Below are 14988 nucleotides of genomic sequence, written 5' to 3' on the forward strand. Positions count from 1 at the left end.
AGTGGACTGGTGAAGAAGCTGTTCTCTCCATCTGAGTTTCAAACCATACACCCTGTTCCACTGGGCACCAAGACAGCTACCCCTTCCTTTAAGCCAAATGACATGGATCCCACCAAGACAGCAACTCCTTCATCAAAACCAAATGACAACACTCCTTTGTGCACTCCAGTCCCTCCAATTGATCCATTATATATTCCCTCTGTAAGTTCTTTATGACTCTCTCCATATGTGAATGACTATTATTTATTTTAATTTTAGCATTTTAGCAGACATTGACTACTTTATTTGTAATTTATTTGTGTTTGAATCAGTGGCTGCTTAGCTTGTTTGGACCTGCTGTGACAGAGTCCCTAAGCTACATGGAGGCTGCTGTGGCTTGCTATATCTTTAAGAGGTGTACTGCTGGAAGTGCAGACAGGTAGATAGTAGATTAGTTTAATAATTTTTCTTATACAATATATATCTACAATATATATCTTTTAGTATTTTATTTTTAATAATTATTAATCTTTATTATTGTTAAACACAGCAAGGAGACAATCATCAAACCAATCCTGAATAATGTTGATGGTACTCGCCGCATTATGCAATTCCTGAAGCCCAAAAAGAGTGTTGACCAAGAAATCATAAACTTGACTGCCTGCATGTTGACATACACTGAAAGAGCCTTCAACAAGAATCAAACCACTTGGTTCTTGCCTACTTACTTCTCAGTAAGTTTTCCCTCTGTAGTAGAAATATGTTAGTTAGTTAATGTTATATTATTCCATGCATTAATTGTCTGCCTTTTCTTATTTGACAGCAATACATCCTTGGTTGGACAACCCATCCCCGAAGCATGACTATCCATCAGCAAAGAAGCTTCATGGGAAAGATAGAAGTCTTGACAAAAGTTTGTTACCTATGACTTCTATCTACCTATGTCAATGTAAATAAAACTCTAACTATCAATGTATGCATTTTTTGACATTATGTTAGGTGTTTGTGCCGATGAATGACAACAACGAGCACTGGTACTTGATTGTGTTTGACTTTGAGAATCAAGAAGTAGTCCTATTAGACTCGTTCCCTCAATCTGATAGGCTACAGTATAGGATAACAGATGCAAAGCTAGTTGTAAGTCTTCACATCTATTTTTTTTTTGTCTTATCCGCTGTGGTTCAGCTACATGTGTTTATCATTAAAGCTACACTAATTCACTCTGCATTCATTCAGGCACTCTACATGGAGGTCATGCTCAGGGACAGCACATTCTACCAGCTTGAAACAACTCCAAGGCCACGTTGCTCCCAGTTTAGGGTTGTCATACCCCAGGGATTACCAGCGCAGAGAGCTAATTCGTAAGTGCCTCTCACTTCTAACTTTTTGTTTCATTTTAACCACTTCTAACTTTTTGTATCACTTTCATGATGAATTTTGTAGAAATGATTGTGGCATTTGGGTCGCATCTTGGATGAAGGACAGTAGAAGATGTGGTTACAATCTTCAGGTTTCTTACTTTTCTGAAACTTTAACAATTGTGCTCTGAGACTTTATGAACTGGGTACAGAACTGTGATCAATGTATGTATTTTTTGCAGGTTAACATTGGGACTCGTTTGACACTGGCATTGCAGCTTGCTCTCCACCCGTTCAACGAAATGCAGGATGTGTTGATAAGGAAGTCCTTTGACAATTATGGGACCCTGGTGAAGTCCATGTTCACTAGGAAGAATTGAACCTGCCTTTGCAAAGCTTAGCATGTTTTGAGGATGGGGAGAAAGCTGCGGTTTAGCTTTTGTGCATGTTGTTTGGAATTCTGTCTAAAATGCCCGCCCCCATGATTTTGTGCATGTTTAATTATTAATCTTGCTCTTGGACAACGTTGGCCTGTGTGCCATTATTTTCTGATCTGATCTTTGCTTGGATGTTGGAATCCTTTAACTTTATTTTCGGACAAATCTGATCTTGATCTTGCCATTTGGTTTTGGTGTCTATTTGATTTTACTTAATTAGATGCATTAATCCACTAATGATCTCGCAATGAGTTGTTTTTGGCTCATGCGTATACATTTCATTCGTATACATTTCATGTTTCATGTTTCCATACTAAACTTCATGATAGAATAATCATGCGTATACATAATCATACTTACTTCACTTCTTTTTTCAAAAAAAAAAACATAACATTTCATGTTTCATGTTTCCATACTAAACTTCATGATAGCATAAATTATGGTTCTGGGCCAAATGTAGATCATTACATAAAGACATATAAGCTACGTAGAAACATGGAACCAAAAGCTATTGCAACAAAACATATAAGTTTCAAGTCTTAAATACGTACTACATTTCAGACACTTAAACTTAACCCATTTTGCTTGCAAAAGCTATTGCAACAATCACAAGCACAATACAAACCAAAACAAACACCCAAGTGCCCCTAATAACCTGCTCATAAGCTTCCTCCCTCCTCCTTGCATCAGCTAGCAAAACTTTAAAAGTGGCTTCCTCAATCTGAGCAGCAGTGGTCTCCTTGTTACTTTGTGAATTACTCACAGTAGAATGGTTCATTTGAGGTACTTCATCCACAGCTTGAGTAGGACCTTCAGCCCAATCAAAATAATTGCACCCCTACACATTGAACTGAAACTAAGATCAAGAATTAGGAATAACACAGTATATTTCACACCAATTAGTTTAGGTTTAGTTTATTTACCCCAGTAGGGCATTGATAAAAAGTGCGCCCATAGTTGAACTTAGTCCATGACGTCTTAAGGGTCGGATAAACACCACACTTGCAACGCCTTCCATCATTAACAAAATTTCCAGATCTAGGGGAAGTAAATGATTGGGAGGCCATTTCTTAAACTACAAAACAAATACTAAGCATAAGCATAAGCAGTAAAATATAAAACTTATTTTAAGCGCAGTGCAATAGAAAACATCATTTGTCCTCAACATGAAATCATGGCCACACAACTACTAATCTAATTGCCATTGGCACCATTGCCATTATGGCGCTCAATCCTAACATGCAGAATGTTATTGGACCCATTAACAGTTCTGAAAAACAGCCGGTCGTGTTCGGCTAAAGAGTTGTCAGTGACAAACTTGTAAAACCCATCGCCAAGATGGCAATCAGTAATTCTTCCATTCCTCTTCCTCCAACAGAGCTTGCAAATGTACCACTCTTCATCCCCTTCATTCTTCAATAAAACAGATTGCCAGTTCTCTCTAAGGTGGCCACGGACATATGACCGTGGCAATGCCTGAAAAAAATAAAGTAAAAAGTTGCATTAGAGAGACATATACATATACTACAAGCATCTATCTAAAAAATACAAACATCGATGCTTACCACAGTCTAACCACCACCAGCAAGAGAACTAGTCACATTCTTCTCAAAGGTCTGAATTCCATTTTGAGGTTGGCCAGGTGCAGCAACTTCTTCCGCAGCCACAACCTCTTCAGCAGCCACAACCTCTTCCTCAGCCATAACCTCCTCCTCATGAACAAGCTCTTCCTCAGCCACAGCCACATCCTCTTCATCATTGTCAGAACTCAAGTATATAACTGTTCTGTACTAGGGCAAGCTTATGTAAGAGAAAGACAAAAGGTAAACCCTAGCAGAGCACTAAAATAGCAAAACTACCATAAAAGGAATATTCTCATTAATGCTGAAAAAGTTGGTCTCGTACAAGTGGATGACCTCCCCTTTTATAGAGGGGGTGGTCATGATATGGATCTTTCCTATATTTGGGCCTGACAATCAGGGCCCAAATCCCCGTACACATAAGACAAATCCAAAGGAATCTTCCAGCTGGCTTGTGGGTCCATCACCTAAGGGAGGGCAATGAAGCTCGTCATGTTGCCTTTCCCGCCTTGGCTATCGTCAATGGTTTATTGTTCATTTTGGGCGGGACATAATCTTCTTTATGTCCCGCCCAGTCCACATGCCCCCAAGACATGAGACTCGAGTAAAGAGTTGAAATGTCTTCATCATGTTACCTAGTAGTTCGCCTCTATTGTTTATTCGTTCATCGCCATTTTACCTTCGTTGTTACATCGCCATTTTCACGCTTCGCCACCTTTGTTGCCGTTTCAAAGATATGTCGCCATTAATCATAACCGTCAACCACGTCTTTTCAACTGACGCACGTATCCTTATTTTCCGGGATTTCGTCATCATTTGTTATAAATGCAATCTTCAGTTGCGCGTCTCGAGGAGTAATGTCTTTTCGCTTCCTAACTTTTCGAATTTCAAATCCCACGATCCCACGATCTTCCCCCACTCATTCTCTCTCTTCCTTTCTCTCTATAAAATCCCCTTTTCACTTTTCATTTTTCACTTTTGCTCTGAAAACCCTTTTCACCGCAGCTTTCATTCTCTTCTTTGAACTCCGGTGAACCTTTTCTTCCTCCGGCCGTCGTCATTGCGCGGTGCTCCCCTATCGCCGACGTTCTCCTTTCTCAAATTCACGTTTCTCCCTCTGGTTAGTTTTTCTCTTTCTTGAGACTCTTCGTTTACTTCTTTTTTCTGACTCTGTTCATCTTCTTTCTTCTTTTAACTCTGTTCATCTTCTTTTTACTTTTAACTCTGTTCATCTTCTTTTTATGAAACTGCCTCGCATGTCTTTACCAAACGCTAGCCTTTCTTCCCTAGAACTTTCTTCACCCTCCACGGAGGAGGAAGTTGTCGCCCCTTCTATAATTGAAATTCATTCCTCGCCTTCTACCCATGATGATTCCGGTCCCGCCGGCTCTGTAGACTCAATTCTCTCCTCTAACGGAGATTTGTCTTCACCTGAATGGCGCTCTGACGTGCATTTAGTTGAAGATAAATGTCTGTTGCATTCTATCTGGAGCAGCGTTGGGAGCATTAGTTCGCTTCGAATTTCTGCTCAAGGGTTCACGAAGATAGATCCCGCCACCTCGAATAATGAAGATCATCTGTTGAATGTCCTCCCATGTGGCGAAGATGACTGTGTTCTGTTGCGTAAAGAACCAGACGATGGATCGCCCGATTTTTTCTTTGTTTATGGCTACTTCTTCTTAGATTTAAACATTAAACTTCCTTTCTCGCCGTTTATATGTCACGTTCTTTCTTTTCTGAATGTGGCGCCTTGCCAACTCCAGCCCAACGCCTGGGGTTTCCTCCGCTGCTTTGAAATTCTTTGTGAACACTTGAGTTTCACTCCAACCTATCCCTTGTTCTTCCTTTTCTATAAATCAGTCACCACTAAACCTACTTCTGTGAAATGGGTTCCACTATTAGCCCGTAAGAACATGAGTCGGTTTACCGCCCTTAAAAGCCATTACAAAGTATGGCAGAAGAAATACTTTAAAGTTGTGGAGTCGCCCGAAATAAAGAACTTGTTCCGAGATTCTGACAATAACCCCCTCTTCCCTTTTTACTGGACAAAGAACCCTCGCCGAAAAATATCTGTTTCATACGACGCCTTGGATGAATCTGAACAAGGCGTCGCCGATTACCTCCGCACACTACCAGTAATTTCCGGTCACGACTTGATTGAGGCGTCGAAATCCGGCACTTTAAATCAATTTTTTAGTAAGTTTATAATCTTTGTACGTAACTTCTTTTTCTTTTTGTTCATGTATCTCGTCTAATTGATGTTTTCCGTACAGCTACGATGGGAAAAGGCAAGGTTGACGCGAACCCACTCAAGATGAAGGAGTACCTCGCCCAGTCTGCTGCGGCGGCGAAAAAGAGGGCCGCCGAAACTGAGCAGAAGAAGAAGAATGAAGGTACCTCGGGTTCTGACAACGTCAGGGACCCTAAACGTCAAAAAACTTCAGGTGCTGCTGGTGGTAAGCCTCTCCACCAATCAACTCTTGATTCAAAAAGTCGTCCCGCTGAGAAAAAGAAGGGACATGACAATGTCCCGCCCCCTCAACAAGATTCAAGCACGCTGATCAACCGCCCATCAACTCCATTTGGCCAGGCTGGGCCTAGTTCAGCCATTGGTGGCGAAGCTCCTCCCCCCTTGCTGAGCTTGTCGGATCCTCACTTCAATGGGCTGGAATTCATGACCCGTACTTTTGACAACCGGATTCACAAGGACATTTCCGGTCAGGGTCCCCCCAACATTGCTTCCATGGCGATCCATCACGCACTGTCTGCCGCCAGTACTGTAGCGGGAATGGCTCAGTGTGTGAAAGAGTTGATCTCAGCCAAAAACCGTTTTGAGAAGAAGGCAGCTGATTACAAGACAGCCTATGAACGGGCTAAAACTGATGCTGAGACCGCCAACAACAAGCTGAAATCTGCTGAGGAGAAGTGTGCTAAATTAACTGAAGACTTGGCTGCTTCGGACCTGCTTCTTCAAAAGACCAAGTCTCTTAAAGAAGCCATAAATGACAAGCACACTGCCATTCAAGCCAAATATCAAAAGTTGGAGAAGAAACATGATCGCCTGAATGCTTCCATCCTAGGGCGTGCTTCTCTCCAATATGCTCAAGGCTTTCTGGCGGCCAAAGAGCAGATCAGTGTAGTTGAGCCGGGCTTTGATCTTTCCCGCATTGGGTGGCTGAAGGAGATCAAGGATGGTCAAGTAGTTGGTGATGATGACATTAGCCTCGATCTCCTTCCCCAATTCAATGATGAGAGTGAGCCTGAGGAAGATGGCGAGGATGGGAATGAGCAGCACAGGAATGAGGATCAAGGGAAGGAAGATCCTCAAGCTGGGACAAGCCAGGGCAACAACGCCAACAACGAGAACCTGGCTTGAATTTGTTTTTATTTTACGAAGTTGAAATTTTTCTTTGGGCATTGCCCTGTTTTATTTTCATTCCAAATCATGTATGGGCATCGCCCCCTTTTTTCTACTTTAAATGGATATCATCTTAAGTTCATTCGTTGTTTTTAGTTGTTCCCAACTTTCGTTGTTATATACCTTAGCCGATTTTTCGACGAGGCTTGGTTTCTAGTGGCCACTAGAATTGCCAAGGCTTTTAACTTTTGAAGGCGATACTTTCTTATTCCGAAAGGTTTACTCGCGGTATTGCATACCTTGATACGATTTGCATTGCATGAACTCGTAATAAAAATTCAAAACATATATGATTCTGTTGAAATGATCTTTTCATTAATTTTCTTTCGTATGGGAACAATTGTCCCTTCATTACAATTGTCGCCTCATTAAAAACCTTTCCAAAGAAAGGGAAAAAGAGTGCGACTTTGTTCACATTTGTTGTTTCTACTAACTAAAATACTGCTTTAGATGAGAGGCGTTCCATGTTCGTGGAACCTTTTGACCGCTTAGTTGTTCCAACTTATAAGCTCCTCCTCCAACATCGCCAATAATCCTGTAAGGCCCGCCCCAGTTGGGTGAGAGTTTGTTGTGTTTATCGGGCATTGTATTTTTTCGGAGCACTAAGTCTCCTACCCTCATTTTTCTTGGCACCACTTTTGTTGAGAATTTTCTTGCCACCTTCACTTTTCCCGCCTCATTTCTTATGTGGGCCTCTCGTTGTTCCTCGGGCAGCATAATTAGATTTGCTATTAAGTTTTCTCCGTTGTCATTTTCATTAAACCGAGCCACTCGCCAATTTTGATTTTCAATTTCCACTGGGAGCATGGCGTCAGTTCCATAAGTTAGACGATACGGGGTTTCCTTTGTGCTTGACTGCTCCGTGGTGTTGTATGCCCAAAGAACGCCTGGTAGTTCCTCCGCCCAAAGCCCTTTTGCCTCATCCAGTTTCTTCTTTAAACCCTTCAGGATAACTTTGTTAGCCGATTCAGCCTGCCCATTGGTCTGTGGATGTTCTACAGAGGCAAATCGCATCTCGATTCCCATTTCTGTACAAAATTCTCGGGTAACACTACTTGTGAATTGTGTTCCGTTGTCCATTACTAATGCCCTGGGAACCCCAAATCTACAAATAATCCTTCGCCATAAGAAGCTCCTGACCTTAGCGGCCGTGATAGTTGCTACTGCCTCAGCCTCTATCCACTTAGTGAAGTAATCAACCGCGACGATGATGTACTTCATTTGTGCCTTCGCCACAGGGAATGGTCCTAAAATATCGGTCCCCCACATGGCGAACGGCCAAGGCGCCATCATGGTTGTTAATTCTTCTGGTGGAGCCTTGTGTAGGTCAGAAAAGACTTGACATTTTTCACATTTCTTAACATACTCCAAACAATCCTTCTTCATCGTTGGCCAATAGAATCCTGCTCTTATCACCTTAACTGCCAAGGATCGCCCGCCAATATGACTAGAACACACGCCTTCGTGGACTTCCGCCATTATTCCGAGGGCGTCCTTGATATCGACACATTTGAGCATAGGAGACATGATTCCTCGCCGATACAACTCTCCATCCACCAGTGTGTAAAAACTGGCTTCCCTTCGTTTTGCTCTCGTGTTCAAATCATCCTCCTTTGGTGGGTTCTCTAAGAAGGTTTTAATCGATTCCATCCAAGATACCTCGCCCTCACTGACTGACTTTACAGCTTTCAACTTTATTTCTACCAAATCAATGCTCGGGCGAGGCAGGGTTTCTTGAATGACTGTCTGGTAGTTGCCCAATTTCCCTGTGCTTGCCAACTTTGCCAACACATCAGCCCTCTCATTTTGTCCCCTCGGGACATGTTCTATTTTGATTTCTTTGACCTCCATCATCAATCTGCGCACCACTTCCAAATATTTGGACAGTTGCGGATCCTTCACCTGGTACTCACCTTTCACTTGTTTAACCACTAACTGCGAATCTCCTTTGATAAATAACTTCTGGACTCCCAATTCAATGGCCAACCTTAAGCCGGCAATTAGAGCCTCGTACTCAGATTGATTATTGCTCGCCTTGAACTCGAACTTGAGAGACTGTTCAATGATCATTTTATCTGGACTTTCGATTGTTATTCCCGCCCCACTTCCAGTGTTATTAGAGGATCCATCCACAGACAGGACCCATTCTCCTTGAGTCTTCTCTCCTTCAGTGGGTGTTAATTCCGCCACGAAGTCAATTAAACTCTGGACTGTGACTTGGCCCCTTGGCTCATATTGTAAGTCATACTCTGACAGCTCAACCGACCAGCTAACCAATCGCCCTGATAAATCAGGCTTCTGAAGTACTTGCCTTAAGGGAACATCAGTTTTAATTTTGACTTGGAAACTTTGGAAGTAAGGTCTGAGGCGCCTTGCAGTTTTCAGAATCGCCAAAGCCGCCTTTTCAATTTTTTGGTACCGCAATTCTGCCCCCTGTAAAGTATGGCTCACGAAATATATAACTTTCTGCTTTTTTCCTTCTTCCTGGAGCAAAACCGTACTTACCGCCTTGTCAGTAACCGCCAAATAGAGCACTAATGGAACGCCTGGTGTTGGCTTGGAGAGTACCGGTAATGTGGCCAATGTTTCTTTCAATTTGGTAAAAGCTTGTTCGCATTCCTCTGTCCACTGAAACTTTGAATTCTTTTTTAAACATGTGAAGAACGGGGCCGCTTTGTCACCCGCCATTGGCAAGAAACGTGACAAGGCGGCCATTCGCCCTGTCAAACGCTGAACCTCCTTTATACTTGTTGGGCTTTTCATTTCCAAGATCGCCCTTCCCTTATCTGGGTTTACTTCTATTCCTCTTGATGTTAACATAAATCCCAAGAATTTTCCTCCCTGGATCCCAAAAGAACACTTCTCAGGGTTTAACTTCATTTGATATGTTCTTAACTGATCAAACGCTTCTTTAAGGTCGCCGCCATGATCACTAGCCCTGGCGGATTTTACAATCATGTCATCCACATACACCTCCATATTCCTGCCTACTTGCTTTGAAAAAATTTTGTCCATGAGCCGTTGGTACGTAGCTCCTGCATTCTTCAAACCAAAAGGCATTGTCTTGTAACAATAGTTCGCCTGATTGGTCATGAATGCTGTACTTTCCTCATCCGAGGGATGCATCATAATCTGATTATAGCCCGAATAAGCGTCCATGAGACTTAAAAGTTCATTCCCTGAAGCTCCATCCACAAGCTTGTCAACATTGGGAAGTGGGTACGAATCTTTGGGACACACTTTGTTCAGGCTCGTGTAGTCCGTGCACATTCGCCATTTCCCATTGGCCTTCTTGACCATTACAACATTGGCGAGCCACGTTGGGTACTGTACCTCACGGATGAAGCGGGCCTTGATCAATTTTTCAGTCTCTACTTGCACAGCCTTGTTCTTTTCTTCACTCATTCTTCGCCTTGGTTGGATGACCGGGGTCGCCCCTGGTCGTATGGCTAGCTTGTGGGTGATCACCTTGGGATCAATCCCTGGTACATCATTGATGGTCCATGCGAAGAGATCTAGATTATCACCCAGAAGGGTGATTAGTCTGTCCTCTTGTTCTGTTGTCAACCCACTGCCAATCTTTAGAAACTTGTCCTTGACTTGCACCTGCTTGGTTTCTTCCAGCGGTTGTGGGCGAAAATCATCAGCATCATCTCTTGGGTCCAAGCTAAATCCTTCTTGTGGGAAGATTTCTGTAATTCGGTGGCTCTCCTTGGCGGCCTTCCGCCCATAGAGCGCCACGCTCCTCAAATAGCATTCCCTTGCTGCATTCTGGTCTACACGCAATATCCCGACCTTCCCGTTGCAGGCGGGATATTTAACAGTTAAATGAGCAGTTGAGATGACCGCGCAGACCTTATTGAGGGTGTCTCGCCCCAAGAGTACGTTGTAATTGGCTCTACACGCCAATACTAAGTACTTTACTTGAAACTTCTTGACAAACTCTCCTTCTCCAAAGGCAGTCGGAATTTCGACGTATCCCCGCACACTGACACGGTCTCCTGTGAATCCCACCAAAGTTCCCCTGTATGGTTTCAAATCTGATTCCTTTAGTCCCAGGCGATCAAAGGCGTCTCCATAGATGATGTCTGCCGAAGATCCCTGGTCTAAGAATACTTTCTTTGTCACATAATTGTTAACCCTAATTGTTACCACAATTGGATCGTTGTCATGGGGAATTACATGCGCAAAATCCTGAGGGGTGAATATAATAGGGGAATGATTCACCCAACACTCGCCTTCGTTCGACTCCTGTACTGAGTGTACTGCCGCTACGTAGCGTTTTCTAGCCTTACTTGAAATTGCACCCCCGCCAAATCCTCCTGCAATAGATGAGCATTCCCCAGCAGGATCGCCCAACTCTTCAACTATCTCTTTACCTTTACCTTTGTCCCCTTGAGTGATTTTAGCTACCTCCGGCGCTGCTGTGTCTTTGACAAAGTTTGCCAAATGGCCAGCTTTAATCAAGCGATCAATTTCCCGCCTTAAATTCCAGCAATTATCTGTCGTATGCCCCAACGCTCTGTGGTACTCGCACCACCTATTGGTGTCCACGTTAGCTGGCGGTCGCCGTGGGGGTGGTGGGTACTGCACAACGTTGGTCTGTCCAACCGCCCTTAAAATGGTACTTAAGGGTGCATTCAACTTAGTAAGTGGGATTGGCGTTGGCGAAGCACCAGGCTGACCAGCTGTGGCAGCAGCGGGACCTTGTGAATTTCTGTGCCATGTATTTTGAAAGCCAGGTTTAGAGTTGTGGTATGGTCCCGGTCTTGGTACGCGGGGGGTTTGCGCTATCCTGGTTTCCTTCCCCGCCTTAGATTTGTCTTGTGAAACACCGCCAGATTGAGACTGCTTACGTCCTTCCTCTCTTTCTTGTTTCTTCTGGTCATCTTGCTCAATCAATATGAACTCTTGAACACGAGCGCGAAGATCCATCATATCCTTCGCCGGTCGCCTTGTTAAGTCTCTATTCAAATCTCCCGCCCGAAGGCCATTTTTGAATGACGCCAAACAGACATCTGGATTTTCATCCTCCAACTGCACCGCCATCTTGCTGAAGCGTGCCATGTAGGTTTTTAATTTCTCGCCTGGTTGCTGATGTATGCTGATAAGATCAAACATTGTTGCTTTTGTGGTTTTATTGGCGGAAAATTGAGTCAGAAACTTAGTGGACAGATCAGTGAAATTATCAATGGAGAAGGGCGGTTGTCGAATGAACCACTGCATCGCCATGCCCTTGAACGTGGAAGGCAATAATCGACATTTTACCGCATCCGACGCCCCGCCGATCACCATTTTAGTATTGAAGTATCTAAGATGCTCCATAGGATCAGATTCGCCCGAAAAGGCGTCTAATGCCATGGTTTGCAGGTGCTTTGGAATGTCCACCCTAGTGATGGCTGGAACAAAAGGTTGGAATTCAACTACATCCTCCGCCTCCAGGCGTTGTTCTTGCTTAAAATTCTGCCGCTGAGTAAGATACTCAACTTGGGCTTGCAACTGCTCGTTTTGGGACTGCACCTTCTGCAAGGTATCTAACATTTGTTGCAAAGCCGCAGGCGTGATACCTGTCACTGCCTCTTGCACTCTCCGTGGAGCAGTTGTTTTAAGATCTTCCAAGTTCACGTAGTCAGGCGGCGTTGAACGCCGCCGAACACCTGGATCTGATTTAGCGATCAGATCTGAAGGTCTTCCCGGAGCTGCATTCACCAATGACGCCGGCGACGGTGCCACTGAGTGGACCCCCTCCGAGGAAGCTTCCTGCTCTTGGTCGTCCAGTACGGGACGGTTGTTGTTTCGTCCGCCGGCGCGACCGCCGTGTCGACCACCACCGCGCCGGCGATGATCGCGCCGACCTACGCCGTATGAACGAGTCTCCATGGCTCGCGATTCCTCCTTCTGTCACCGGAAGAGCTGAGTCTTCCCCACAGACGGCGCCAATGTTCTGTACTAGGGCAAGCTTATGTAAGAGAAAGACAAAAGGTAAACCCTAGCAGAGCACTAAAATAGCAAAACTACCATAAAAGGAATATTCTCATTAATGCTGAAAAAGTTGGTCTCGTACAAGTGGATGACCTCCCCTTTTATAGAGGGGGTGGTCATGATATGGATCTTTCCTATATTTGGGCCTGACAATCAGGGCCCAAATCCCCGTACACATAAGACAAATCCAAAGGAATCTTCCAGCTGGCTTGTGGGTCCATCACCTAAGGGAGGGCAATGAAGCTCGTCATGTTGCCTTTCCCGCCTTGGCTATCGTCAATGGTTTATTGTTCATTTTGGGCGGGACATAATCTTCTTTATGTCCCGCCCAGTCCAATAACCTCTGGGGTTGGGGGTTTTGGAGAAGGGGAATGGGTTGGTGTTTTGTTCTTCCCTTTTTCACTATGATTTGGATACGGGAAATGCTTTTTATTTTCATCATAAATTTCAACTTTGAACCTATTCCCCCCTTCATGTATGAAAACCATATCATGATCTTTTTGAAGACCATAAAATGAAACCAATATAGGAATAGCCTCAAAAAGAATCCCTCCAGACGGCCCCACCAAAACTTTCAACTTCAAACAGTTTCCCATAGGATCAGTCAGCTGCACCTCATTCTTAATTTCGTTTTTCTTACTTTCATAAAAAACCTTTGGCAATCTCATGTTAAAATCTCCCAGAATTATAGGGATTGAAAACTTTGGGGCATTTCTACGAGAGGAAGAACCACAGGGATCCATTGCTTCACAATAAAAAAATTTAGGTAGATTAAATCACCTAAAAAATTATGAATCAAAAAATTATCCACAAGCATATGTCATACACATTACCATTGAGCCACATATGTCATAACTGTAAACAACATCTACAACAGAGAAAAACCTCAACCAAAAAACAACAGAGAAAACTCAAAGAGATTACCAACCACAAACCCTATCCCAGATCAAACCCCATATCAACAAAGATTGGATTAACCCAATAATCGAAAAACAAAACCTCAAACACTAAACCCATGGCCAAACACCGCAACAATATCAACATGCAACACAAAATCCCTAAAATCCCTAACATCAACACTCAGAACACAGAAAATAACTAACCTTGTGACAGTCGTCAGATAATGAAAGAGAAGCGACAAAAGGATCGTGCTTTACCACCCTTCACGAACAAGACACGAACACGCACCAAAGCATGTAAACAAAACAAAAAACCAAACGATTAAAACGACAAGTAAATGGAAACCGACATCAGAGACAAAACGGAAAACTTAAACTGAAACTGAAAAACGTAACGACAAAGGAGGAAGAGAGGGGAAAGGGAAAGAGTGAGACAAAACACTAAGCGGTACCTTGAAGTTCAGAGGAGAAAGGACCGGCGGAGTTGCACTGAGCTTGGTCTTTGTTTGGGAATAGTAAAGCTTCTCCGGGAAGATAAAGCTGATGCAAGGGAAGATAATTTTGGGAAGGTGAAAAGTGGAGTAGTCATTCAACTCTGACTACCTGCCACCTTGGGTTAACTTCGGTTAACTAAGGTTAACTTTAATTTCTTTTTCCCTTTTTCGGTTATTAAAAATTGAAATAACTTAAAATAAATTCCTTGCCACCTGCACCTTTCTAATTGGTCCACGTCATACCCTAACTTATTTCTGTATCATACCTGAGTAAACGTTGAGGTATCCTAGTATGCACCTAGTAAAGGAGATTCTATAGAAAAGAAGGGAAAATAAGAGGAATTAGATGCTCTGTCATGGGATACCAATTAGGAAGGCCTCTGTTACTGAGTCCTTTGCTTTTTGGTTTATACAGCGAGAAGGACAATCCATTATTAGTGAAATCCTCCAAATTAGTGAAATTTTCATTCAACCAAGACATCTTTAGTCAACCTCCTCTCATATCGGTATATGTCTGAGTCTTTCACAATAACTCCTACACAAGAGCCATCACATGTCGTCACCCAGTGACAAATTAATCGTCGATTCTCAGACTAAGATGCAATACAATATCTTGTAAGGTTATCGTGTACTTCCCAATCGGTAGGTAGAGTGTCTCCACCGCTTGACCAAGGTTGTTAACAACTCATGATTAGAGCTTACATCCTTAACGCAAGTAATCTTGTAAAGCCTGACATCTTGTAAGAATGACACAATTTTGGCGAGCACTCTGCATACCAATTTGCCCACTTTAGAATCTCGAGCCTATCTCATTGTTAGCGGTTTATGTCTGTCGTTCTAC

General features: G+C 43.3%; 2 protein-coding genes across 3 annotated transcripts; one reads left to right on the forward strand and one right to left on the reverse strand.

Moving 5' to 3' along the window:
• The first annotated feature begins 77 nt into the window (after nucleotides 1-77).
• LOC130716813 (uncharacterized) lies at nucleotides 78-1558 on the forward strand. Its single transcript, XM_057566817.1, has 7 exons — nucleotides 78-201; nucleotides 312-418; nucleotides 530-713; nucleotides 803-892; nucleotides 979-1116; nucleotides 1216-1340; nucleotides 1423-1558. Exons 1-7 carry the CDS (start codon nucleotides 103-105, stop codon nucleotides 1526-1528), a joined length of 849 nt encoding a protein of 282 aa, XP_057422800.1. The 5' UTR covers nucleotides 78-102; the 3' UTR covers nucleotides 1529-1558.
• Nucleotides 1559-2179: 621 nt separating this feature from the next.
• On the reverse strand, nucleotides 2180-14418 carry LOC130720789 (uncharacterized). Of its 2 annotated transcripts, none has more exons than XM_057571487.1 (3): nucleotides 14106-14418; nucleotides 2698-2849; nucleotides 2180-2612 (listed from the first exon to the last, which is right to left on the reverse strand). In XM_057571487.1, exons 2-3 carry the CDS (start codon nucleotides 2839-2841, stop codon nucleotides 2346-2348), a joined length of 411 nt encoding a protein of 136 aa, XP_057427470.1. In that variant the 5' UTR covers nucleotides 2842-2849; nucleotides 14106-14418; the 3' UTR covers nucleotides 2180-2345. The 2 variants fall into 2 exon arrangements, with proteins under 2 accessions (XP_057427470.1, XP_057427469.1); XM_057571486.1 differs by having other exon boundaries at nucleotides 13858-14418.
• Between the last annotated feature and the right edge of the window lie 570 nt (nucleotides 14419-14988).

This window comes from Lotus japonicus, chromosome 5 (genome assembly GCF_012489685.1).
Source record: "Lotus japonicus ecotype B-129 chromosome 5, LjGifu_v1.2".
NCBI classification, from domain to species: domain Eukaryota; kingdom Viridiplantae; phylum Streptophyta; class Magnoliopsida; order Fabales; family Fabaceae; genus Lotus; species Lotus japonicus.